Consider the following 27,586-nt stretch of genomic DNA (forward strand, 5'->3'; position numbering starts at 1 on the left):
CACTCTAAATGAAGTCTACATAGAACAGTGGAAAAAATAAAATCAATAAGCAAAATCTGTACCTACACAAATTCAGTTAGCTTGATATCTAATGAACAAGAACTCCAAAACTGAGCACAATCTGTAAACTGAAAACTATTATGACTCATCTACCAAAAGAACAAATAATCTGTAAATTATGTTACTTATACGTCAGTGGGAATGTTTCATTTACTACAAATTTTCCCCAAATGCTATACAACATGTGAATCTTAAAATATTCTTAATTACTATGCTCTCAGTAATAAGTCAAATCTGCCTATTGGTGGAATTATTTTATAAATCTAAGTTTTCTCCTCCTCCTTCTTCTTCTTCTTCTTCTTCTTCTTCTTCTTCTTCTTCTTCATGATCTTCTTGTTTTTATTATTATTACTACACTGAGCAACAAAATGTAACTTTTTTTCACAAATTAAAAGAGGTGTTTTTTTTACACTGAATTTTATAGTTTTTTTTACACTGTTTTTAGAATTTTTTAGAATCACGTATAGTTTTTAAGTGATAGGTAAATTACATTCTACATTATATAAGTATACATTACTTATTCATAAATAAAGCTGTTATTACACTTAAAACAACTTGCTTCTGAAATGTATAATGTATGATTTTTGCCTATATTTGACCTCAGGAACATCCTTTTTCAGAGTCCAGTAGTAGTCTGCCAAGATAGTAGTAGTCTGCCAAGATACTCTTTCCTACAAAACATGCATAATGACATCAGTATACTGGAGCAAAAAACAAACAAACTATGTGATAGTGTGAAAACATACCTGGATTCAGTATGCAAAAATATAAAATAAACAATCTACTTTTTTGCTGACAAGTGTTATTATGCTACTAATGTATACTACTTCTACTAAAACATGTCATGTATGCTACTGTTACTAAAACATCCAGTGTATGCTACTTTTATTAAACAAATCAATAAATCAACTGTGACAATTTATTTGCATGTGTCGATTATTGATATCATTGGGGATTTGTATATGCTATTTGTTAAAACTATGAGGATCAGTTCAAATTTTAGCAGCAACTAGTAGATGTATAAATCCAGATAATTACAAACTATTTACAAAATGTTTAGCACAACACTAGTAATTTGTCCATGAAGCTGTGTGAAAAACGGCCTATTTCCAAAGGGCTCGCAAATACTTTGATGTCTAAGGATAGAGACAGAAGTAGAGAAAGTGGAAGTGGCTTCCAGAGTTCTGTACAGGGAATTGCATAAGTGGAGGAGAGACCTTAACTGCCAAGTGTTAATTAGAGATGTAGAGAGGAGAGTCAGGGAGGGAAAATCAGCACCATTTTCTGCTAACACCATTTGGGCCTGGCATGTCACAACATGCTGGTTACCATCACAAGCACACAAACCAAACTCACACACACACAAACACACACAAACAAACACATACTTAGATGACTCCATTTTCAGCAGATTTACACTGGATGCAAAGTCAGAATAAATAATGCAACACGTCTATACGTGCTCACAGACGCACACACAGACATCCACACAAGCAACCACTGGGGAATGTCATGTACATCACATGCGATGGTGCGTCGATAAATTTATCTTGAATGTAAAGACGCACACTACACAACTGGGTCCCACGGTCTTGTGTGCAGTCTCCTGTCCTCTTCGTCCAGACCTAAAGTGGCTGCTTAGAGTCGATTACATTGAGCAACAGAGGATAGCTAGATGGCCTAACAGAGTCTTCTCAAGGGCAAAGCAGACACATTTCTCACACATTCTAGAATAACTTATGCTGATGATTTTACTGCTGATGTTTTATAACTAATATATACATATATGTTATAAACCGTTATAACCACCGGCCCAAGAACCCCACTATGACTGGTATTAAGACACATTGCAAGCTGTGACATACCCATGTGAAATGCATGTTTTCCCTTTACCTTATCCAATAATATACAGAGTCATTCAGGCTAGGACTGTGGACCACTTTAGTTCAAGAAAACTTGCAATACTTCATGTTGTCAGTGCATATGAATAACACTCTGAATCCATCCTATTTGATGTGAAGGGAGGTGCAGAGTATGGAAGAAATGCTAGTCACCTCTGAGTGTGAAGCAGGCTGTTTCTGCCCGCAATCTTGAGAGTGTTATTCTCATCGCATGAGATGTGTCTCAACATGTAGAAAAAGAGTGAGAGAGAGAGAAAAAAAAGTGACAGAGAAAGAGTGAGAGAGAGACAGACATAGAGGGGGCACTGAGAGATGCCAAATTCCACAAGGGAAATCTGCTGGTTGTTCTCCAGACTCACGCCTTCTTATTGAGGGCTGGCTAAGGCTCTTACTCTACAGAGCTGGAGGACATAGGGGAAGGGCATGAGGGGATCAGGGACACAGCCGAGCCTCTCCGCCCTCAGGGCTTGTGAGGCCCGTGGAACGGGCAAGGGCCTAAACGCCCTAAAACGGGAGAGTAGAGGAGTGGAGAAAGGATCAGAGGGGACAGAGAGCCGGCAGAGGCATGGTGGTTAGGGGCTGAAAGTCAGTGGGAGTTTCTCTGCTTGGTTTTAGCCTGAAGGTTGCGCAGTGGTTTGATGAATGACAGAGAGAAGGTGCGAGAGATCGAGACGCCAGAGGAGAGAAACATGGCCATAGGGAGAAGAGAGAGGAGAGGCTGAGACAATCTGCTTTCAGCAGCATGTAAGAGAGGTGTGGGGCAGGCAGGGACAGAGAAGGTGGTAGGGAACTGATGAAGAAAACGAGTGAGGGCGAGGGATGGGACAGCATGACTCAAAAGTCATATGGTACGCTTCAGGGCACCACCCGAGTGAGCAGCACCTGAGCTGCACCCAAGCTAAACCTCTCGTATACGGGCTAGTCAGTGTCAACAATGAACACTGCTGCAGGCAGCCATTATAGGATCCAAGCAGTTAGTCCCTTCTGGTCTAACATTAGTTTCTAAAGCTTAGAGCCAGGTCTCTACTGCAGAAAATCGCTGCTCATCAGATCGTAATACTGTTCCCTTAACTTTAATCTTATGCCTCACTTTGATGAGTGGAAAAAATGACCTCTGATTGGCTTATTAAACTATGCAAACCCCTGTATTACAAATGACACTGCATTGTATTAGGAATGACACTGCACATTTATTCCATAGCAATTAAAGTGTGCAGTTATTGAACAGATTAAGAAAATTATAGACTAAACATAACAGTGACATAAGTGTTCACACATGGCATCTTAAGCCATCTTTCGTTAAGGCAGGAGGGGCAAAAATCCTCACTAAGCTCAGCTGATCTTAAGCATTCATCTGCAGAGGCTGTAGGGTTCAAAGTGATGGTGAACACTGTTAAGACACATTACGTGAATGTGAAGAAAAGGCACAAGAAGACTGAATACACAAACACTACCATCAAGGCTAACGTTCAAACTAAAAAGGAAACTAGGAGTAAAAAAGCCTAATGCCAATTAATGTTAATTGCAAAGAGGATGGAATTGGATATTTTGTAAGGGAAATTAAATGGCAGTAATATTAAATCAAACACTTCTGATGTAGTAGGCTGGGTGGATGAAATTCACTGAGGATACGAAACACTACTAACGTTTTCTTGTGGCAACATAAGAGTGATTTATGTAATAAATCAGTCAATCAATCAATCAATATTAAATTGGGGATGTCAGAGAGATGGCCAGTCAGTGCGCTGGCCCGAGGACACTTTGAAAATCTCTCGTACAGCTATAAAACTGTGGTCCGTTAGCAACATCCCAACAATGGCATGTTGCACTGGAGTAAATCTGCTGTGAAAAGTGATGAGTATTAATGAAAAGAGTTGATGTTTATTCATAAACAATTCAAAGCACTTATAGCAGCAAATGTGATCCTTCCCTTTCCTTTTCGGCATGTCTCTAAAGAATTTTACCTGAAATTAACTTCATTGTTATTTGTTTTCAGTTGAATATGCATTCAGCCCATTGACTTGGATTTAAAATAGATTTGTTAATTAAAATATATGCAAATGTTATTTGTAATATAGTAAAATCTGAAAAAGAATAGCAGAGAGTTGACTATTTTTGCAAGGCAGGGCTTTACAGGCCATTCTCAAAGTGAAGCAGTTTACATCTCACCCTCCCTTTACCTTAGAATGTTCATTTAAGGCAGTTTTGCTCAGATGTGACACACAGTAGGTTTAACACACCCTGCCCCACTGTAATAGAATGCTCTTTTCAGAGTGGATTATGCGCAGGCCTTTCTGATGACCATTTCCCCAGCCATCTTTATTGTGCTTGCTTGTGTCTCCCTTTTAGTTCCATTATAGTGATGTGAATATTTCTGAAGGATGTTTTCATGCAGATTTGGCTCATATATTTGATGCCAACTCAAACTGTCATCTCTCTGGATGTTTATATTGGACACAAAACAAAGACACATGCCCCCATGCACATGGGTAATTGTCATCTATATACTCTTGTGAAAGTGTGTGCATGAGTGTGTGTGTGCGTGTGTGTGTGTGTGTGTGTGTGTGTGTGTGTGTGTGTGTGTGTGTGTGTGCATGTGCATACAAGTGTATGTGAGAGATGGTGACCACTGACCACCCAGCTGATTGCAGAACTGAGTTCCAACCTAGATGTAACACATCTGATCCATGCCTCCAGAAGACATTACTCAGCTTGAGAAGGTGTGTATTATTTGATGTGGAACTAAACACTGCATGGGGACAGAGCTCTATGAAGGCACTGGCAACCACTGGAGTGAAGGCTATGTGTTTGCTTGCTTATATGAGGGCTTATAAAGCATGGGATCATTCTGAAGGTGAACTACAGCAGTGAATCTAATTACGAAGCCACTCACATCTTATGAAGTTCCAAGCCTGGCACTAATAGGCAAGACCTTCTAATGCAATCTGTTTACCTCTTTTTCTCTGCAGGTCAAGACAGTGTCTTAAGGCTTGTGGGCGGAAAGGGACTGATATGTATAGTCTCGCATTAGATTGCATCTTGACTCTCTTGCTGCATCTTGACTCTCTTGCTGTGCGCTCCATGTGCTTAACTAATGAGGTGACTGGTGACCTTGACACCCATCTATGGAAGATGAAACTTTGGATCTTGGCCCTAAAGGTTTTGGTCAAAAGACAGTTTGGATACACAATTATGTGAATACACTCAAGAATAATAATGGGATTGTAGCACAATCTCCAAAAAGACACACACACCCACTTATGGACACACCCAGGCATATGCACATGCTCATGCATACTCCTCAGAGTGGTAGGCTAACGTTCTGCTCTAAGCCTCTGTCCGGTGGTTCCTCTCATGGACTTGGAGATCCTTGGGAAGCGATCCAAGGTCCCACCATTAATCAACATAACCCATCCTTGAAGAGAAATGAATGAAAATGCCTTGGCCTGAAATATTAATCGCTGTTTACTGTGCTAATTTCCCCTCTGCAGGCAGCCTGGCCCGAGGGGGTTGGCTCAAAATGAAACGTGCCATTAGTGCTGTTGCCATGGGAGCGCATTGCCATGGGATGTGCATTGAGGTAACGGATGGCGGTCTGACCTAATGCCCTGGCCAAGGGTCCACTGAGAGGTAGAACAGCTGGTTAGCTCACTCGGTGAAGCCAGTCTTCAGAAACAGGCCAGCAGACAAGAGAAGGAGCCAACGCACACTCACTCAACCGACTGGACAAAGTGTGCTAGTTTTTGGTATATGCTTTTGACTGTGGTGGGGGTTTTTTCAGCCATTTTTTGAGCCAAATGTAAATTGGTGAAATGCTGCACAATATGCACTGCATACTTATAATTACATATATTGAGAAATGGCTCATGTAACGGTGAGCGGTAAGGAGTCGGATGCATGTGCGGAGAAGAGCGAGATTTATTATGGGCAAATCCAAAATCAGAGTTGTTAGGGCAGTCCAGGGTCATCGAGCCTATACGGCGCACATGAGGATACATCATAAAACGAACAAAACACATGAAGGCAAATAGGGGAAGCAGGTTATAACAAAGGCTAGGAAACACAAAGGCTAGGATAAACACAAAGGCACGGATTACAAACTTAAATACGTACATATACTTTTAAAAACATTCAGATATTAAACCAAACACAATGAACCTAACACACGCATTCAAATAAACATAAATGCACAGATTCACAGAAACACAACCATTCAACTAAACAATGAACAGCAAAGACACAGGGAACACGACAGTGTTTAAATACATGAACTTAACAAGGTAGAAACGAGGGACAGGTGTAAGCAATCAAACGAGGCGCGGAGAAAACTAAACTACGGCATGGAACTAAAATGCACAAGACAGGGAAAAAATGGAACATGGAAGTTGGAATGAACTAATCGTGACAGCTCATCTGAACTAGTACCATGTTTGGCACCTTATCGATGTGCTGCTCAGAAAAATTGGATTTAGTGAATCCAGAGTAACCAATGAACACAAAGTGTATTTACTCACTCAAACGTTATATACTAGATTAAGATTACATTTTTAATAAGCAATAATTATTTTTTGGTCTCTTTTCTTACCACAAAGAAACTGCAAATCAGGTTTCTGACCAATCCTTTTGAGGTTTCAAGGACATTTCTAGAGTTTCAGGGCACAATTTCGCACTCCGTGGGGTCACACCCGGTGAAGAGGTAGCTCCAGGTCTCTTTTCTTTCTCTCTGGAGTGTGTCTGTAAGACTTTGACTGTAATTATGGGTATCGCCCATCGAATGACTGCCACACACACACACACACACACACTTTTTTATCATTGTTCATTCATGTATCATATATACATACACACATACATACACACAGTTATTTTGTGTGTTCTTATCACTGTTTTATCAGTGCTATCTTGCTTTTATCATTCTAGCATGGATTTGTTCATTCAATTATTAATAACGTTGGCATGGCTACTACAAAGCAATCACCTGCTGAGTTACTGTGTCACTGGTCCTAATCAGGCTGTGGTTTTCTCTTCAGCACCTCATCAGCTGTTTAGAGAAGCTTCTGGACTGTATTCATATCAAGCACAATTTTCCCACTCTTTTTTCTAAGCAAATCTGCTGTTTGTACTTTTATTTCCCATAGTCTTTCTCTCCTTCTCTCTCTATCTTTCTCTCTTTCTACAGTTCCCACTCATTCTGCCTATCAATCTTCTGGAAGCATCTAGCCTGTATGTAGCACACTAGGGGTCCCAATATGACCCCCAATCTCATTCCAGCGGAGCATCTAGTCTCTCTCCATCTCCTCCTCTCGTTTTCCAACTCTCCAACGTGCTCCACAGATGGTGGGCCATGTGGCAGGCTGGCAGCCCTGCTCATTATTGCCCCCTGCCATGCCCAGCGAGAGGCGGGCGTCAGCAGGAGCGCACGGGTACCACGCCGTGCTGTCCACCCCTACAGGTGAGCACCTGGCACACACTGCCCTACTTCCAATCTAGGTTGCTCAGTGAGTGGAGTTAGAACTCTGAACGTGTTAACTACTCAAAGCGAAGGCAATTTGCAGTCTTCAAGGCAGTTCCAACAACACCAAGCCAAACATGCACAGAATGAGCTCTGGTGGTCAATTGTTGTTGTGCAAGTCTGGGTAAGAAGAGTTAAAGTAGAATGGCTGACCCTGACCAGTGTCAAACATCAAGCCACAAAACTACAACATGCTAAGACTTGATCATCAAACCATTTACTACTGTATGGACTCTCAAGGAGCATGAGTTAAATCCAAATCTTTAATATTTCAACACATGCATTAACCATGTCCTTTACAGAGACTGTATGCTAACGTTTGCTTCACATACATTCAGTAAAAGTGATCTTTTTACTTGCACAGGCATTGCGGACACTCTTTCTCCTAGCCACTTCTCACTCACCTTCTCCTGGTACTGCCGCCGTGAGGAGTCCAGCGATTGGATCAGTGCCGTGGCGTGGCCCACAAACATGGCGTAACACGTGGCACCCACTATCATGCTCAGGATGGTCAGCCACACGTCCGTCATGCCCACTGGTGGGTACATGCCATAGCCTATACACAGCATGTGGCTCATGGCCTTGAAGAGCGCGTAGGAGTACTGCTGGCCCCACGTGTCGTTCTGCCGGGGAAGGAGAGAGGCAAAGACGGGTGAGAGGTCATGACACCGGGGTCCTAACCACCTCTCTGGTGCACAATGTACAGCTGCCACTCTAGCGCCATGACCTCCAGGATGGCCTCGGCAGAGGGGCCCGTGAGATAGAGCCCACTGCCTCACACATGAAAACACACTGTGTCGAGGAATTCAAATTCTTTGGATGGTTGGGTGAAGAGGCACATGGGGACAAGCCCCATGAGCTTGGCAGGGAAAAACACAGCGATTTGGAATGGGGAATGTGAGTGAATGGGGCTCGGGGTGGAAGGCTTCTGCGGGAAAAAGTGGGTCAGCTATTTAGAAAGATGTGAAATTTCAGTGTGTCTCTAAATTGTGAATAAATAAGCCCTTTTCCTTTGGATCTGTGTGGAAGTCCACGTGGAATCAATATCGGCTCTCTCCTGACAAGATGTGTCCAAATTGCTTTCAAACTTATTTCTACATGGGCATAGCCCTGAAAAAAAAAAAAAAAAAAGAAGCCAATTAGAGCTTCCAAAATGGAGGAAAAATACTGACACAGTGTGATAATGGTAGAGCTGCATAAGGAGCTGTATAAGTTAAAGGCATCTTATATGATCCTGAATCTCTGAAACAATCTCAACTTAGTTATAATTCAGGTAATGAGCATTCTGGTGTGAGAAAACAAAAGCCACACATCAATAATTTCTTTACGTTTTCAGGCCACTTGTTTAAGTCCAAGAGCATGTGGACAGATATGCCTTATGACTAAACATTGTTTATTATGGATTTTATTCATTACATGCAAGTGTGCCAGCCTAAAAATACCAGTCAAAAGAAGTGGAAATGTTCCCTCCATGGTCACCTCCTCCAAGACAATGTTCATTATCCCCAGTCCACCACGATTTGCTCTACCCGTCTTCCCCCAGAACTGGCGACCTACTTTCAACTGTATCAACTTTAACTCAGGTCTGATTTATGCTTCTTCATATGTCCTATAAGGTAATGGCAGATCACCACTGTCTCTTTGAAGCCAGAGAGCTTCTGTAGGCTCGCAGGTGGATCCTGTTCACACATCAAATGTTACAGAAGTTGGTTTGTATTTGACCCAAGCCTGGCTAGTGAGGTCTTTCTCACCTAGAGATACAGGGTCATACCCCAGCTGTTAGGGCACTTGGTTATAAATCCATAAAGGGAACTCAATTACTTGTTTGAGGGAGGGTTTGTAATTCGAAGAGCAGCCCTTGACACTCTGTGAGCATTAGGGCCTGTTTATATGCTACACTCTTGGTTAACAATAAGGGTGCTCACTGGAACACTGTCAATACGCCATGATATTGAATTAGGGAAAAAAAAAAAAAAAACAACTGAGTATCTGAGCCATTTCTTCTTGACTTTTTTTTAATAACAAACCTTCAAAAGGGTCACCTTGAAGAAAGTATGGTGACCACTGCCTGAGATGAATATGCAAATACAGCTCACAGAGCAAAAAGAAAAAAGAAGAAATGCACTATGAATCACTAACCCACAATTCCCCCTTCTCCAGCTTGCGGTAACAGAGGCTCTGGCTAGCAATTACCAAAATCGGATAAGATGAAGATGAGAAACAGCCCCATCCCCATCGCCAGCCCCAACCCCCACTCCCTTGAAATCTGGTAAGAGTGGTGCTGTCCAAACATACCACCATCTTGTTCTTTGACACCCAGCAGTCAGCGGGGAAGTCCTGCAGCATGGGCACCAGAAATTGCAGGCAGCCGTCCCAGTGACAGAGCAGCAACATCATGCCGATGAGGTTGACGATCCGCACCATTGCGCTGGCCAGGTCATAGGTCATGTGGAAGATCTGGGAGAGTAGGGAGGGGGAAAAGTGAGAGCACTGGGTGAAAGGGAGGAGTGACCCTCGCTCATTAGGAAAACTGCAATGGTCAATTCGGGGTTTGAATCGTGAAGTTGCAGCCATCATGGATTGTGCGCTACATGACATGCTATTCAATCGCCTGACTTATCGTTTGATCAGTGCTTCGGCTCCTGGTATACACTGATGACTTAGTGTTCAAACAGCGCCTCGGGTCCTGGTTTACACTGATGACTTAGTGTTCGAACATCGCCTCGGGTCCTGGTTTACACTGATGACTTAGCATTTGAGCAGTGCCTCGGCTCCTGGTATACACTGATGATAACCTTCATACAGTACTTGGGCATCTGGTATACAGTCATGGCCAAAAGTTGTGACACAAATTTTGGTTTTCACAAAGTTTATTGCCTCAGTTTTATTGTCTGATGTTTATATGGTATATTAAAGTACAATTATACTCATTTCATACATTTAAAAAAAAAAAGTATTGACAAATACATCCAGTTTAAGCAAAAACTTAATATTTACAATGTTGACCCTTCTTTTTTAAGACTTATGCAATTCACCTTAGCATGCTGGATATCAGCTTCCGGGCAAAATCTTGACTGATGGCAACCCATTCTTGCCTGATCAGTGCTTGGAGTAGATCACAGTTTCTGTGTTGTTGTTTGTCCACCCTCTTTTTGACAACAGGTTTTAAATGGGATTCAGATCTGGGGAGTGACGTGGCCATGGACCCAAAATTTCAATGTTTTTTTCACCGAGCCACTTGGTTATCACATTTGCCTTGTGACGTGGTGCTCCATCATACTGGAAAAAGTATTGTTCATCACCATAGCTGTTGAGCAGCACCTTGGCTCCTGGTATACACCAGTGCATTTGTGTTTTGCAGGCTTAACAAGAGAAGCAATAAGCAGTAGAATAGAGCATGCACATGTAATAATGTACAGTGATTTTTTTCTTCCCTTTCTTTGTCCTTTGTTATGGGACTCCCCTCTTTGTGCATTCATATATACAAATGCAAAAATAATAGATTTTTGAAACTTCTAGCTGCAGTAGTAAATTATGAATCTAATTCATATGCATTAGATATGCTTTATGATCAGTGATGACTGGCCATCAGGAGTACTGGGACAATTCTCGGTGGGCCGCTCAGAGCTAAAAATAGAGACCGATTAAAGTATTCTAATATTGAAGTGTGTATTGGCCCACGGTATCCTAAGTGCATGTCCATCAGCTAATCAGGGAAATCTCGCCTCTCTCAGGATAAACCGTAATTACAACCGTGAAAACATTAGTTTAGTAATGAGTGCAAAAAAAAGGATGAAAAGACACACTTCAAGATAAATGTAGATAAACTTGTTTGACAGATTACTTCAGTCGCTTGAGTAGAGACTGTCGGCCCCGTCTAAAATGACGCCTTTTCCCTTTTTAGAGCACTTCCGTAGCTTAAAGTTGTAACATGCATGAGGTGGAAAGCAGTACGCAAATGCAGATATATGATCACGAAAGAAACAAACGAAACAAACTAGGAAGCCAACGATACAAATAAAAGCACGATATGAAACACGATGATGGAGGACAAAGAAGTAGCTAACAAGGCTAGAGACGAAGGCTAAACTAGACACAGGGGTACTCAATATCCAGAGGAATTCCACGAAGCGCATGGAAGGCATGACAGGTATTGCTGTGGGATCCGCAACGCCAGAGGAGGGGCAACCGGGTTAGCGATTTTTCCACCTATCAGGTTTTTTAGTTTGTTTTGTTTTGTTATATTTTATTTTTGTGAAATTTGAAAATGCGCAAAAAGGGAAAAGCCCTATATAAATGTAAAAAGCGCGATATAAATAAATTGGACTCGACTTGACTTGACGCTAGAGTAAAGCCGAAATGTGAAAAAAGTGATTGAAAGGTGTTTTTTCGAATAAATGATGACATATTAAGCCGTAAAACCGAATTATCTAATTATCTAAACTATTAAACTACCCCTGAATATAAATTATTTTATATCAGAGGTATTATGCACTATTTGGGTGAAGGTTGTGTCATTTCATGTCCAGCATTAGTGCACTACAAAGGGCGGAGGAAGTCATTTGAGATGGTGCCATTAGTCTCGGTTCAATATACGTCCACAGTAATATCAGAAGGTTTAATTGTCTTAGAAAAATGTGAAGGCTCAGGTTTTACGTCTAGTGCTGTCTAGAAGTTTACTGATACATTAGAACCATTTAAGCATGCAATGCTTTTAATTTATTTATTTTAAAGATAGGAAGTACATTTACACTGGCCATGCTGATATACATGTTAATCCATTTTCTCATCATGTAGGATTTGAGGCTTTTAAACCTGCTCAGCACCAGATTCCTACTTATGCTAAGTGATCTTTGTCCTGCGATAGTTCAGTTTATCTTTCTGTTAATCTCGATCCCATTCTAGGCCACTGTGTTCTCAGCCAAAAACAAGCCAGTGTGTGCAAAGACCATCCCTCACTTATATAATCACTGTCCTTTTTCTTTCTTTTTACAGATGGCTTTAATGGCTCTGTGCTCTGTAAGGGTTTATGTGTGCATACGCGTATGTGTGTGTGTCTGTGAGCGCGTGTGATTGAGTGTGCAAGCACATGTGTAAAACGTCACTTTAAAACCATGGGACAAGAATAAAGCCGAGGCTTATACTGATAAGGGAGCTGAGGTTGGTTTAGCAAATCACTAAGGAACGTCTTAAATAGCGACAATAGAGAGGAAATATACAGAGAGATAGAGGCGGTGAAAGGACCAGGGAAAGGAGACGGGAAGCCCCTTATGTACGTGAAATCCTTTTAGAGTGCACTCCAAACAAGGGACATGGGAAGATAGCTAACTAGATAGATAGATAGAAAACAGAGAGAAAGTTTGTAGCAGAGAGAAAAAAGAGACACGTGCAAAATGAGAGAGACATTGAATATGAGACTTAATTATTATGGTATTGGAGGATAAGTGTATGATGTCATCAAATCAATGGACACTTACGGTAAATGCGCATTAAAAATCGGAATACTCGGAGCACTGATTTTCTCCCACCAATTACTAGGAATAGAAGAAGGCTGCTGCCTGAGACCTACACTATTTAACATGTACATCAATTAATTTTTGATGTACATCCTGGCCTCACTGCAGATGACACTACAATTAAATGTTTACTTAATGCAGATGACCTAATTTTGTTATCAGCTTCAAGAGAGAACCTACAATATAACTTTTTTTTAGAAGAATTGTGAACTTCTCTGAAAATCAATCATCAAAAAACTAATAAAAGAAAAGACATAAAAATTAAGGAAAAACATTTTTATAATAAACAATGCAAATATTTAACAAACACACACATACATGTATTTATGTATATCGTGTAACAATACATTCCACAGGACGTTTTGGCTTCAGTGTACAGAGGAAAACACCAAATAATGCATGCAGAGCCATATTAGGACAGTATCCTCTACTATTAAATATTCAAAAAAGAGCACTAAAATCTTTGAAAGTTTGAGACCCTAACAGTGCATTGTAAAGTGCTGGCCTGCCAGGAGCCAAGGGCAGAACGTAGTCCAACTAAGACAGCTGGCCCTGAGGCTCAGTGAACTGAAACCAACTGATATGTCAAACACCACAGAGCCTCAGGACAATCTCCCAAACAATCAGACCCAACCAAATGATAACACACACACACACACAAAAAAAAAACAAAAAAAACCCCATCACATATTGGAAAGAATCCACAAAGTTCTATGCTATTTGGGCCTAAATAGAGTAGCCTACGCACTGTCAACTTATCTGACCACACTCAAAGAGCAAAAGGAAACATTAACAAGGTACAGACTCAGTGACTACTACCTAGAGTACAACCTAGGCATGGCTGCCCAGAGAAGACAGACTGGGCTACTACTGCCACCCGGGAGTGGAACAGACAGATCTGGACTTCCAAACCAACTGTTCTAATTGATATCAATCAATTAGAAAACCATTCTATAAGAACATTTGTTTCCAGATTGCAGTAACAGAAAAATGGCCCTATATCTTGGGGGGGGGGGGGGGGGGAGACTGGGGCGATTATGAAAGCAGAAAGATTCATAGCATCACATCTTTACATCTTACCACAGCCAGCAGGGACAATCTGTAAACCCTCCACCCCCCACCCCCCTCAAGTGGTCAGTATTGTTGATTAATGACTGTTAACAATTTATTTTGTTGATAATGTACCTTTTTTCTTTTTTGTAGATAATTTCTCCTTTCCTGATATGTTAATTTGCTTTCAGCAATAATATAACATTCATGCCAATAATCCATTGTTGAACTGAATTGAGAGCGGATCTGGGAGAGAGAGAGAGAGAGAGAGAGAGAGAGAGAGAGAGAGAGACAGAGACAGAGACAGAGAGCATGCTGATGAAGGGTAAGATCGGCTAATCCTAATGATAACTGCACCCTTGGTTGCAGGGTACTGGATTGTAATGGCCTCCACAATTTAAAGCTACTTAATCCCATTGAGGCCATGGCATGCACTGTTAACTGCATCTCTCCATATTAAAAGCCACTCAGCACTCTTAAAAACACACTTCTTAAAGGCTTATAGCTGCAAGGGATGCTCTTACACTCTGTTGTTATTAGGCAATTGAAGAGCCCCATAAATCAGTTACAGTGGCTCAGTTGTAAAATTGGCTTTCTCCCACTATCCCTTTCTCTTGCCCACTGCAAGTACCTGCCAACTGCTGCTAGTGTGATTACACTCCATATGCTTTATTTGCGTGTGTACATGTGTGTGTACATGTGTGTGTGTGTGTGTGTGTGTGTGTGTGTGTGTGTGTGTGTGTGTGTGTGTGTGCCAGCATTCAAAGAGATATGACCTACATTAACTGCAGGAAATGTACACCATACAGTTCACAAACAGTCTAATGTTAAATTCTTCTAGTGAACCTGGAATGTGGGCTACATTAACTGTGTTTTTACAGATTTCCAATCTAGGGTTTGTGCTCATCCAATGCAACGATGCTGTGTTCCATGAACAGCATAGCACACACCTAATGACATGCCATGGGCAGCCATGGAAGCAGCAGCTATGTCTTCTGTCAGCTCAGTTACTGATCCCCACATCATAAGGACAAGAGAATGGCGCGCTCAGGATGGTGGGGTACAGAAAAATGACTACGTAGCTCTCTCGCTCTCCCTCTCCCGGCTTTCAGTCAAAGCTTTTAGCCCTGGGTGCTTTTGCATCATCGGAGTGGATTCGTGCGCCTGCCTGAATGCAGAGCTCAGTGCCGCCTTTGTCACTTTCACTGGTTGGAAGTAAATGCCACTCTGTAATGTTAGCTACCTGCCAAAGCATTTTCGGTATGCAAAAAAAGTCTCATGATTTATCTTCTTTTCACCTTATATTTGTTTCACCTTGTATTTGTCAGAATACCATACACACAGAAAGAGAGAGAGGGACAGAGAGATCTCTATGGGAGACACAAAGAACATACAGTCAGATACTTGCTACATAGTTTTGAAACCACATATAATGGAAAAATGTAGTTTATAAGAAACTTTACACAGGAAACCTAAGTGCAAATTTGTATTGGTGATTTCCAAGGTAATCAAGTGACCTATCCACAAACCATAAAGTCTTCTTGAGGGCCTAAGGAAAAGCCTTTTATATTACATGCTCTCTTCAGGAGGTACAATGCTTTTATGTTTATTTGGATTTACTTGGTGGTGTATCATGAAATGATCTTAAATGCTTTTAAGATTACACCGCTGCAGGAGCTCATTTTGGACCTTTCACATTTAACTTATATTGTTGCTTTCATTGTTATGTTGGCATGTTTGTTAAGAGAAAAAAACCTTATTCTTCAGAGTGAAAAAACGTATTAATCTGAAGACATGCAGGTCTTTCCTGCCAACCCAGAACCTGCAGCTCTACCCAGAACCCTTTAAGAACCCTTGTGGGGAGCACAGGTTCTCCACATTACATTTGCATCAACCGTTAGTTGTCCTTATATGTCTCCATCAACTTCTACACAGGCCAGAACTCTTTACAGCCAGCCTGGTATAATGTCATGCAAATCTTAAGCTATTAGCTAGCAATATGAAAGGAAGGCATTACACATCACTTAGCAGAGCTGAGGAGTCTCCACCACACCCCCTTTCTGTCTCTTCTTCAATCCCTCTCTCCTCAATTTTCTGTTCTAATGAATTAGCAACACAGAGTGAAGACAGACTTTGGCTGAATTAGAAAAATTAAAATAATGCTAGTAAATTGCTGAAATTCATTCTGATTCTGGGTTTTGTGAAATAATTTGGAAGGATCCAAGGAATTAGGCTTAAAGCCTGTCCATCAGTATTCCAAATGGCGAAAGGCTATTCTTGGTGCATAAATCATAAAAACTGTGGAAGCCATTAAAGAAATTATTTTTTTACTTCTTTTCAGAGACTGTCTATGTTGTCAGTCAAAAATGCACTAAACAAACACATTATTTCTCTCTCCTACTCATTCACTCTCTCACTTTGTCTTTCTGTCTGTCATTGAGCATGATGAACACACAGGATTTGTCACTAATGAAAAGGGGATACAGTAGATCTAATTACATTACATAGTGGCTGATCATTCAAGTTTTGATTGATGAAGAGAACACACATAAACACAGACATGCACGCACACACGCACACACACACACACACACACACACACACACACACACACACACACACACACACACAGTCTCACAAAAAAAGTGACAATTCTGACTTTGCAAAAAGTGTAACAATTTTCAGATATACCAAGGAGACTCTCAATAAGGACATTTCTGTAAGACTAGGCTTAAATGGAAGTATCCTAAAAAGATGAACTTTATGTGAATAAACTGACTCATCTCTCTTTGAATGAGAGATATGCTAATCTAGACTTGTGAAAATAACTATGTCAAAGCATCTGGTGGTGGCTGTCATGGATACTAATTATGATAAAAGCTTGGTGTGATTGATCCACATGAATTCCAAGAGAATTACTCACACATGCTTGCATTAGAATTCATTCTCACAGTGTCAGAAAGAGTGCTCTGTTGTTTCAACACTATCGATGACAGATGGATAAGCTGGTTGTCATATGCTCTTGTTCCCTCCAGATATGCCTTCTCTATCTATCCTTATTTACAATTGTCTTACAGATAAAGGTAACCACACAAAGATGGAGTTCTGTCATCAGGCATTTGCGATTTTATTTACCCCAAATAACTTGGCATGACTCTTGATATCCAGAGATCCTCTGAGATCCACTTCACATGTGAGATCCACTTCACATGTGAAACATAGGCTCTTCCAGAAAAGAAGTATGCACAGAGGCACAGCAAATTAGGTTTGAAATTACTTTAAATATGTAAAAGTTTACTTAATGTATAGCAGAGTATAATGTTGCAAGATAGTTTATACATGTAGAACAGGGACCTCCAATTAATTGCCATTTAGTACAAAGGTTATTAACGCAACATTTAACAGAGCTTCCTAATAGCATTATGTATCTGAAGGCTAGGGAGTTCTTCACAGGCCATCCGTAACTTCCTGTAGCTCTTGGCCTTTGTGACCTGATATTTTCATTGGAACATATAGAGAAATAAGGAGTTGGGGGTGTTTTGGCTGTGCAGTAGCAATGGGCATGTGCTAGATTACATATGCTTTACATAATAGTTATTTAAGATGGACTGCTGAGCATGAGGCACACACGAGTCCTTCAGAAGGACTCTTCGCGGCAACTGCCAGGTCTCTTTGTATGGCCCGTAATACACTATTCAACCCTTTCTTCATCCCTTGGTTATCTCAAACAGACCAGAGTGCCAGGTGCCAGGCGAGGTGCCAGGTCACCATGTGAAAATTAATCCTGGTGGCATTAGCTCACTGGTGGCATTGCTGAATTTATGACAGGGTGATTATATTGAGGAGTGAAGTGAAGGGCTGCAAGCTTTCGACGCACACTGTGTGCCACGGAAGTAGCTAGGGACCTTCGGGGCATATCGGATCATTGCCTGAAAATCCAGCGCTCATTCAGGCAGCAGAAGCCATAAATCTGAACGCTCCCAGATGCCAGTATTAATAGAGATGGAGTCTCCGCCTCCACATAATAAACAAATACAGATGGCCTTTCCTCCAGAGCTCCCCATCCAAGATCAAACCACCACATGTAATTGTTTGTCATATTCCCACCCACTATCTTAACTCTTCTAACTGAAAAAGTACTTAGGATCTGACTGTGGTCCTAAAGAGGGTGGTTAAGTATCACCATTTAAAGCTTATTGCCCTAAAGGGGATGCTTCAGCTTTTTAACCACCTCCTTCATTAATGGCTCCTGTAATTGTCCGAAACATGCCCCAGGATTCTTGAGTCAACGAGGAGAGCTTGCTCAGATAGTCACTGCGGGGCAAATGATGACATCACAAGCATCTGGTGCATCAGCCACTCTCACAGGTTAGTCATTAGTGCTTTTGTTTGAGTTTGATTCAATCAGATGCCGACTAATTTGATTCTGCTCATTGCTTCGTCTACGGTAAAGGGGTCGGATGAGAAGGACATCCGGCCTGTGCCTTATTTTTAACCCCAGTGAAATATGACAATCGGAGTGAACCAGCTGTCAAAGTGAAGAGGCGGCAAAGAGGCTGTGGCAGGCTATCTCCGCTGCACTTCTCTTTATCTCTGACACTCTTATCCCTGTTACTTTACTCCCTGCCCCAGTGACTAACATGACCTGTAAAGCCACTCCATGTTTGGTGTTTGGAGCACTCTGGATTTGTGGAGGTTCAGATTGCTTGGTCACCGAGATGAGTTAATGATTTGCCTTGCAACTTATCAAACATTTAATATTTTATGTATTTTTGGTAAATAGGAGAGGTTTTTTTTCAACAAATGATTCAAAAGTTCTATAGTATTGTAACGTTGGGGAAGCAAGGCAGGATGGAGAGTTGTGTCGCACACACAAAGATGTTTCTTATAACACGTAACAAAACTGAAAATAAAACATGAGCAACAACACTACATAGAAACAAGACAAAATGCTGCAAGCACTAAACAGGACTTTAAACACTAAAGGGGCTAGTAACAGCATGCATGAGGTCAAAAACTGACAGAGACTTAACAACTAAACAGGACCCTAACTACATACTTTAACAGGGGAGATAAGAGACAGGTGTGACACATGGGAGGGGTGTGGCGACAAAGACACACACACACACACACACACACACACACACACACACACACACACACACACAAGACATCACACAAACATAGGGAGGAGGAGGGGGCTGTGCTGTGGCAAGAATATTATAAAAAGTTTAGATATGTATCTTCTCAATTTAATTAGATTTAATTAATTTTAGTGATTAATACTTTAGTAATTAATTAAGTAAATAATTCAAAACTTTTGAGCAGCAATTCCAAACTTTTGAATGGTGGTGTGCGCGTATATATATATATATATATATATATATATATATATATATATATATATATATATATATATATATATATATATATATATATATATGTAACAGCAGTGTACTATAGTAAGAGATATGGAGATATTCAAAATTGTAGCCCACTACAAGTTTGAAAAAAAAAAAAAAAAAAAAAAATAAAAAAAAAATATATATATATATATATATATATATATATATATATATATATATATATATATATATACACACATATATCTTTCTTTCAAAATCTCAAAATTGGCTTCTATAAGCTATCTACAAGCTATCAGAACTAACCAATTATATCAGTGGGGCTGCTGGCAGAAGAGACAGGGATCAGGATATCTGGTTGAAACTTTAAGGTGTTTTCCTATTCAATACATTCATGGCTGTTTTTGCAAGTGTCTCAGAGGAGCCTGTGATTGCCAGGTAATCTATCCCAGCTTATGTGCCATGTGTTACATTAAGACCAACCCGCTGCTCTGGCCCTCTCAGCCAAGTCAAGGTTCAGTACAAATTCCATATTAAACACCTTTCAGGAGCAAGGGACTATTTTAGGAGTGAGGACTGTCTGTTTCTCCCTCTTGCTCTTGCTCACGAAGCTTTTAAAATAGTGTTTCATCATGCTTTACAATAGTGAAGTGTAGGCTTATTCAGTAGTAGTATCTGTCAGAGATAAAAAATACTTTCAAATTAAGCATTATATATATGTAAATGTCAATCAAAAATCTAACATATAATACATAGTCAACATCTGATTTTTTTTTCAAAATGCCACTTATTAAAGCACAGATTTAATTGGCAACAATTCCAGCTGGAATATGGTAATGGGCAGGATTCTGTTACATGCTGTCACGAAACGGAGTGTGCCGTGACTAGATAAAGCCCCAGCTGGGAAGTGATGCTTCACTTCTCACTCTGCACCTCTGAGACTCTACACAAGGATTCACCTGGAGGTGTGGGAACATTTCTAATTATTGCTTTAATTACACTCACACATTTCCCTAGGAGCAGAGGCAAACTTATGGTCTAATATTAACATTTCCCCACAGGTTTTTTTTTTTTTTTTGCATTTTATATACTGATGTGTGCGATACTTACATTGAATGCTTTGTGCAACACCCATGTCTCTCTTTTTCTTTTTAATGAGGGAAGTCATTAGAGAACACAGATTTCACTGCAATAAATACAAAACTCCTCAGGCTGAAATTCCTGTTTTCACCCTGCTGTGTCATGCCAAATACCATACCATTATGAGCAAAATCCACAATGTTACAACACTGACTTCATCATTGTAAAAGGTTCTTTAAGAAGATGTGGAGGAGAAATGGAGTTAAGCAGGTTACAACCATCATTTTCAACATTTTATCTCCACTCCTGACAATGAGGCAGGCTATGCTCTGCGGGACATATATATCCCTTCTTAAGGCCTTTAATCCTGACCATTCATCTGGCCTAGTCCTTCCTTTCTGTCTTGAGGAGGTAAAAATCTTTAAGGCAAGTCTTGCTCTTAGAAACTACATCTTCTCATGCACTGATGTCTCACTTTAACATTAGTGAGATGTCATCAGTACCCAGTCTTCTTTGGTGGACTTGCAGTATCCAAAAGACCAACCTCTAGAAGTAATTTTTAACCTAACAATGCCAAGCTATATCTTTAACTTTTTCTAAATTTCTCTAGACTTCCACATCAGTCAGTACTGTACAGGTTTTGGTGCCCTTGTAATGATCACTTCTTGTGTACTTTGTGCAATCCTTCCTCTTGGGATGTGTAATACCCCCCCCTCCCTTGTTTCGCTTGGTTTACTACTTTGATGTCTGCAGCAGCATGTTGCTGAATCATAAGAATTTAATTGTATTTTTAAAGGCTCTGTATTCCGAATGCAAATCTGACTTGGCTTAGATGTACAAACTAACTGTTACTGCTATAGCTACATTTATTAATATTATTCTTAGCTGCTACAAAGCCAATCTGTTGTGCAATGGTATGTTTCCCTCCTGCAGATTTCTTTCTTTGCGTACTTTATTGTATATTTTGCACAAGCAGAATTCATGCAGGTTCAGCATTATATGCTGTTACATGCAATCTGTTGGGCACATGCAGTGCTGTTCCTGTGAGCAGTGGAACCCCATACCTCTTCCCACTGGTGAATGTAGCGTATTAGCCTGGACAGTCTCAGCAGACGTAACAGGCTGAGGATCTTCGTGAAGCGGACAATCCTGAGGGCGCGAGCCGTCTTGTAGAAATCCGAGTCGATCCGCGTCTCCACGATCAGGAAGATGTAGTCTACTGGGATGGAGGAGATGAAGTCCACCACAAACCAGGAGCGCAGATACTTGATCTTAATCTGTTGTGGGTCCAGTATAATCTCCGTGTTGTCCTCCTTCACGATGCCCGTGCGGAAGTTGAGCACCAGGTCCATAAGGAAGAAGGTGTCGGAGACCACGTTGAAGACGATCCACGGGGGAGTGTGCTCATCCTTGAAGAAGGTGATGCCCACGGGGATGATGATTAGGTTGCCCACCATCAGCAGAAGCATGGTGAGATCCCAGTAGAATCTGAACAGGACAGAAAGCATGGCATCAGAGGAGGATGCACTCGGTGGATAGGGTGAGGACGAGAGACAGGCAAAGCAGAGAGACAGACCGAGAAGAAAGTTATGTGTAAGCATATGAGGTTTGAAGAACTATTGGGAGAATGCACAGGTTTCAATGAGATTTCCAGTAGCTACATGTAATTGTAATTATTTTGTAATACTATAATGAAAATTTCTGGTCAGATTTTTAAGTTTGAATCTACACTGATAGCATTGTGCATTATGTTTGCACAGTATGTTTTGCATATAAAACATGTATGATGCTGACATTGATCATGAAGAGATTATTCAAATCATTCATGATCCTACCATTCCAAGTTTTCTTGAGGATTCATACAATATCATCCCCAGAGTTTGTGTACACACTAACAGCATTCTGCTATACACTTAGCTACACACACTGTACTGTGTAATTATATAGTCATGGCCAAAAGTTTTGAGACTAGCACAAATTTTGGTTTTCACAGTTTGCTGCTTCAATTTTTATGGTGGAATTTTGCATTAACTATAGATTGTGAAGAGTGATCAGAGTAATTGCAATTAATTGCAAAGTCATTCCTTGCCATGAATTTAATCAAAAATTACTGCATTCCAGCCACTGCATTTCAGCCCTGCCACAAAATGACCTGCTAGCATAATTTCAGTGATCTTCTCCCTTAGCTCAGGAGAAAGTGTTAATGAGGACAAGGCGGCTGATATCACTGTCATGCTGATTAGAAGTGCAGACTGGTTGCTTTAAAGGGGTGGTGATGCTTGAAGTTTTCTTCTGTTAACCATGGTTACCACCAAGGGAACATGTGCATTCATCATTGCATTGCATCAAAAGGGCTTCACAGGCAAGGACATTGCTGCTTGTAAGATATCATCTAAATTAAGCATTTATTGAATCATCAAGAACTACAAGGAGAGAGGATCAATTGCAGTGAAGAAGGCTTCAGGGTGTCCAAGAAAGTCAAGAAAACACCAGGACCATCTCCTAAAGAGGATGAAGCTACGTGATCGGGTCACCACCAGTGCTGAGCTTGCTCAGGAAGGGCAGAAGGCAGTGAGTGCATCTGCAAGCACAGTGAAGCGAAGGCTTTTGGAGGATGGCTTGGTCAAGAAGGGCAGCAAAGAAGCCACTTCTCTCCAAGAAAAACATCAAGGACAGACTGACATTCAGGAAGTATAGGGGGTGGACTGCAGAGGACTTGGGGGGGGGGGGGGGGGTAAAGTTATTTTCTCTGATGAAGCCCCTTCAGACTGTTTGGGACATCTGGACAAATGATTGTCCGAAAAAGAAAAGGTGAGCACTACCATGAGTCCTGTGTCATGCCAACTGTGAGGCATCTGGAGACCATTCATGTGTAGGGTTGCTTCTCATCCAAGGCAATGGGTTTGCTCAAATGTTTGCCTAAGAACATCGTGAATATCAGTCAAGATTTTGCCCAGGCGCTGATATCCCGCATGCCAAGGTGAATTGCAGAAGTCTTAAAGGGTCTACACTGTAAATACTGTCTTTGCTTAAACTGGATGTCAATAAAAATTTAAAAAACTTATGAAATGCTTATAATTGTACTTCACTATACAATATAAACATCTGACAAAAGGATTTTAAAAACTGAGGCAGTAAACTTTGTGAAAACCAAAATTTGTCAGTCTCAAACTTTTTGGCCATGACAGTACTGTACAGTTAATTCTCTATGCTAATTTTCATTTATTTGTAGTACAGTTCCTCCAAACACTATTCATGATGCATTTTACCCATGAGTATGCTGGAATCGTTGTTCGGATATACTAAAAGTAATTGCTCCCATGCTGCTTGGTATCGAATTCTAATAATCTACTAACTGGTATACTGTTCTCCTGGGTAAACAGGGCTCAGGATATATTACTTCGCATGCCCCAAATTCTCATCCCCATAGCCAGTGTATGTGTGTGGGTTTTTGTGTGTGTGTGTGTGTGTGTGTGTGTGTGTGTGTGTTTAGTTATAAATTGCCCTCTCTGTCCAGTTGGTAATTGAATCCAGATTGGCTGTGTTGTGTAGGCAGGTGATATATTCTTGTTGCACTATAGATTGTGTAGAGAGAGAAGGTCAACATTGTGAGCTGATTCAGGTGATTTACCCTCCCAAGTTTAGACATGCCCATAAAAATCTTGGAAGTAAAAACAATTTAAAGCAAAGCAGTATGAACACACACACACACACACACACACACACACACACACACACACACAAGTGCAGTGTGGGCAGTTTCACCCTTTTGGCATCCTGGTGTGGTGGTTTGTGCTGCGTGCAAACACTCCTTTTTTTTCATCAGCAAGAACTTTCAGCTATTCGTGGACAAATTGCACTACATTGAATAAACACTAATTACAGGGGAAATTACATACACAGCTGTCTGAGATGCTTGAGCAGCATTGGGGATGGATTAGTGCAGACACAGATATGCATGGCATGGGCATGAGCATGGCACACACATTCAAAGCGCCAACAGTAATTGGAATTCTTCAAAGTAACGAGGGTATCCGCCGTTTTAGGTCCCTGTCAGGCGGCGTTATATTTAGCATGACGTTCCCAATGTTTGCTCCTGTTGTGATTTGGAACCCGAGAGGAAGGCAGACATTTCAAAAGGAACAGCCTGCTCCACCGTAATGACATTTGTTCTTCCGATCACGCTATTCCCCTGCATTGCACAATGTCAAGTACCCTGGGAACAGCGTACACACATGCACAGAGCTGGCCCGCTGCTGGAGAGGAGGGATGATAAGTCATGATGGATGTGCCGTAGGTGCCTGCCACACCCCTCCTGAATCTCTCCGCCGCCACCCTCCCGTCTTTCTGATCTCAACCGAAGGCTTCGGCCAGGCGGCTTTCTGCCAGGAGCGCCAGTCTGGCCTAAAGTTGGAATACGAGACTGTCCTCTGCTCTCTCTGACTGGGACCTGCAAAAAAGCAGTGGCAGGACTTTTCAAGACAGAGAGTGACCAGGTAAGTGACCCTGGCCTGATGAAGCTTTTGAAATTTTGATGTTTGGTTGATTGGAAAGTTGCTGGAACACTCCGATGCAACAGCAGGTGTCTACGTAAAATTGCAGCCTGAGAAACGCGCACGTCTAGGCTGTTCTGTACAGCATTCCATGTCACTGCAAGTCCCAAGTGTGTGGGTTTTACTTCTATGAGCGGCTCCTTAATGGTCATTTCACCCAAATCATGCTGGGATGCATTTGGAAAGTTGTTATGCATTGGTAGCCAGACATGGACATATATTGTTCTATAGATACAGCGTACTGTATGTGTCCATGTATGTGTGCGTGCGTGCGTGTGTGTGTGTGTGTGTGTGTGTGTGTGTGTGTGTGTGTGTGTGTGTGTGTAAGTTTGCGTGTGCACGTGTGTTCTCGTGAATCAAAGAGTTCAGAGAAGCACTGCAAAAACACACAGAACTCCTCTATGTCACACACAGTATCATGCACTTTACCTTTTTCTATAAAAGGCAATGTCCTTTGACTCAGAAGAACCATAGAGATATTTATTTTCAAGGTACAAGGGGAAGAGAAGTGATGAAGTTAGAGACAGACAGAAATAGACAATGAAATAGAGAGAGAGAGAGAAGCTAGTGATGTGGGGACAAGTGAAGAAGCAAATGATTTTAGAGAGATGGCTTCATATAGGTTGAATAAGATTTATATAATATGTGAAAGTCCACAGTAAAGAAGGGCTCAGTAGAAAAGGCACACAGAGTGCCCAGCATCTGAGCCATGCGCCCTCTCTGGACACGCCCACTGACATTTCTGTGCTGCTCCACAGAGAGGTAGATTGTTGCAAAGAGATGCGGTCCAGTTTCCTTGAGAGCCTTGGGAGGACATTGGTGACATGTTTTCACCTTCTGAGAGCCTCTAGCTACAAGATAAGCCTCTCTCAAACACACACGAACACACACACACACACACACACACACACTCACACACACACACACACACACACACACACACACACACACACACACACACCACACATACACAAATAGCCTTGCTCCATAGCCTGTGATCATTGAAACACGCTAGCGTCATAGATACTGGAGATGTGGAGTGAGAGAAACCATATGAAAGGATTGCGGCGCCACATAGGAGTAAAGTATAGAATAGAGGATATTGAAAAAGCAAGTAAGCCAGAGAAAGAGAGGGAGAAAGAGAGGGAGAGAGGGGGAGAGAGAAAGACAGAGAGGGAGAAACTCAGCTGGAGGTTGAAGAATCGCACTCAGACAGGGCATCTGCCATTTAAAGGTGTACAGATAGGTGATCTCCTTCACTCATCTAAACCCTGAATGAATGAGGGCAGTGAGCGTGTGTGTGTATGCATGCGTGCGTGCGTGTGTGTGTGTGTGTGTGTGTTTGCTCCCTCAATTTGACTTTACATGTGACTGACTGAGTGAAAGCTGCTCATTTATGAATATAAATTATGAAAAGCAGTTCTGCTCGTGAATAATACATTTTCTTGCCCTTGTTGGTTGTTTGCTTGCTGGCTTGCTGTTTGTTTGCAGGAGGTTGTTTGTTTGAGCAATCCTCTTCAGAAGTGCTGATGTACCATCTGCCTGTGAATAATGTCTCATGTCACATTAGAGAGCAACAGAGAGAGAGAGAGAGAGAGAGAGAGAGAGAGAGAGAGAGAAAGGAGGAAGGAGAGAAGGATAGAAGGAAAGGAAGATGGAAGGAGGATGCTGTCTCATGTCATATTAGACAGTAACAGCATAGCGTGCACGTATGAATCAGGCATCTCTAGTGCACCCTGTCTTGCACAGTGGAACTCAAATCCCTGCAGGGGGACATTGAACAGGTGTTTTGTGTGTGTGTGTGTATGTGTGTGTGTGCGTGAGAGAGAGAGAGAGAGAGAGAGAGAGAGAGAGAGAGAGAGAGAGAGAGAGAGAGAGAGAGAGAGAGAGAGAGAGAATGTGTATGTGTGTGAGAGAATGTGACTCTGCTAATTTCTACATTATTCTTGTACCCTTGAGAGACAAAATGAGATGAACTTTCTGAAGCATCAAACTGATCCATACCACCACAGCTACAATGGTATCATATCAGTGAAACTAACCTGTTATTGGTTTCATCCCACTGCAACAACAAACACACTTCACCATACCCTACAAACTCTACCTAGCTTGTCTCAGTCAGGCTCTGGTACAACATCCTCATGTTTGCTAAGCACAGCCTGTAGGCTATCTGCTAGGCCAAGAGTAGTGAGCTTTCTGTCTGTGCTATTACAAACGCAAGTACCAAGACAAAGCCTGCACACACTTCTGGGCACATTTAGAGATAAACAATGTTTTCACTAACCATACTACTGGCTCCCTTCAAAAGAATATTTCATTTGTGGAGGGGAATTAAGTGAGTGAGTCAATTCCCTTAGCCTTTTGAAAGGTGAAAACAGATGGATCAATGAAATATGTAAAAGAGGAAAGCGAGGAGGATGAAAGAAGGAAAATGGAGCAACAAAGGAGCTGTTTCTTGGTCTCAAATTCCAAAAGAGAAGTGTTAGCACTACACAACTACAAAGGTCAAACACGTCTCAAGATTTTAAACCAAAACGACTAGAGTTGTGTT

General features: G+C 41.4%; 1 protein-coding gene across 1 annotated transcript in view; it reads right to left on the bottom strand.

Annotated features, from left to right (window-relative positions):
* The window catches only part of hcn4 (hyperpolarization activated cyclic nucleotide-gated potassium channel 4), a 70,702-nt gene that overhangs the window by 27,420 nt on the left and 15,696 nt on the right, over positions 1-27,586 (bottom strand). The window contains exons 2-4 of the mRNA XM_027008013.3: positions 21,547-21,970; positions 9,769-9,930; positions 7,878-8,096 (exon numbers count right to left, since the gene is read on the bottom strand). Of these exons, the coding sequence (XP_026863814.2) occupies positions 7,878-8,096; positions 9,769-9,930; positions 21,547-21,970 (805 nt within the window). The remainder of the gene's footprint in view (positions 1-7,877; positions 8,097-9,768; positions 9,931-21,546; positions 21,971-27,586) is intronic.

This window comes from Electrophorus electricus, chromosome 6, assembly GCF_041902795.1.
Source record: "Electrophorus electricus isolate QZ-2024a chromosome 6, ASM4190279v1, whole genome shotgun sequence".
Lineage (NCBI taxonomy): Eukaryota > Metazoa > Chordata > Actinopteri > Gymnotiformes > Gymnotidae > Electrophorus > Electrophorus electricus.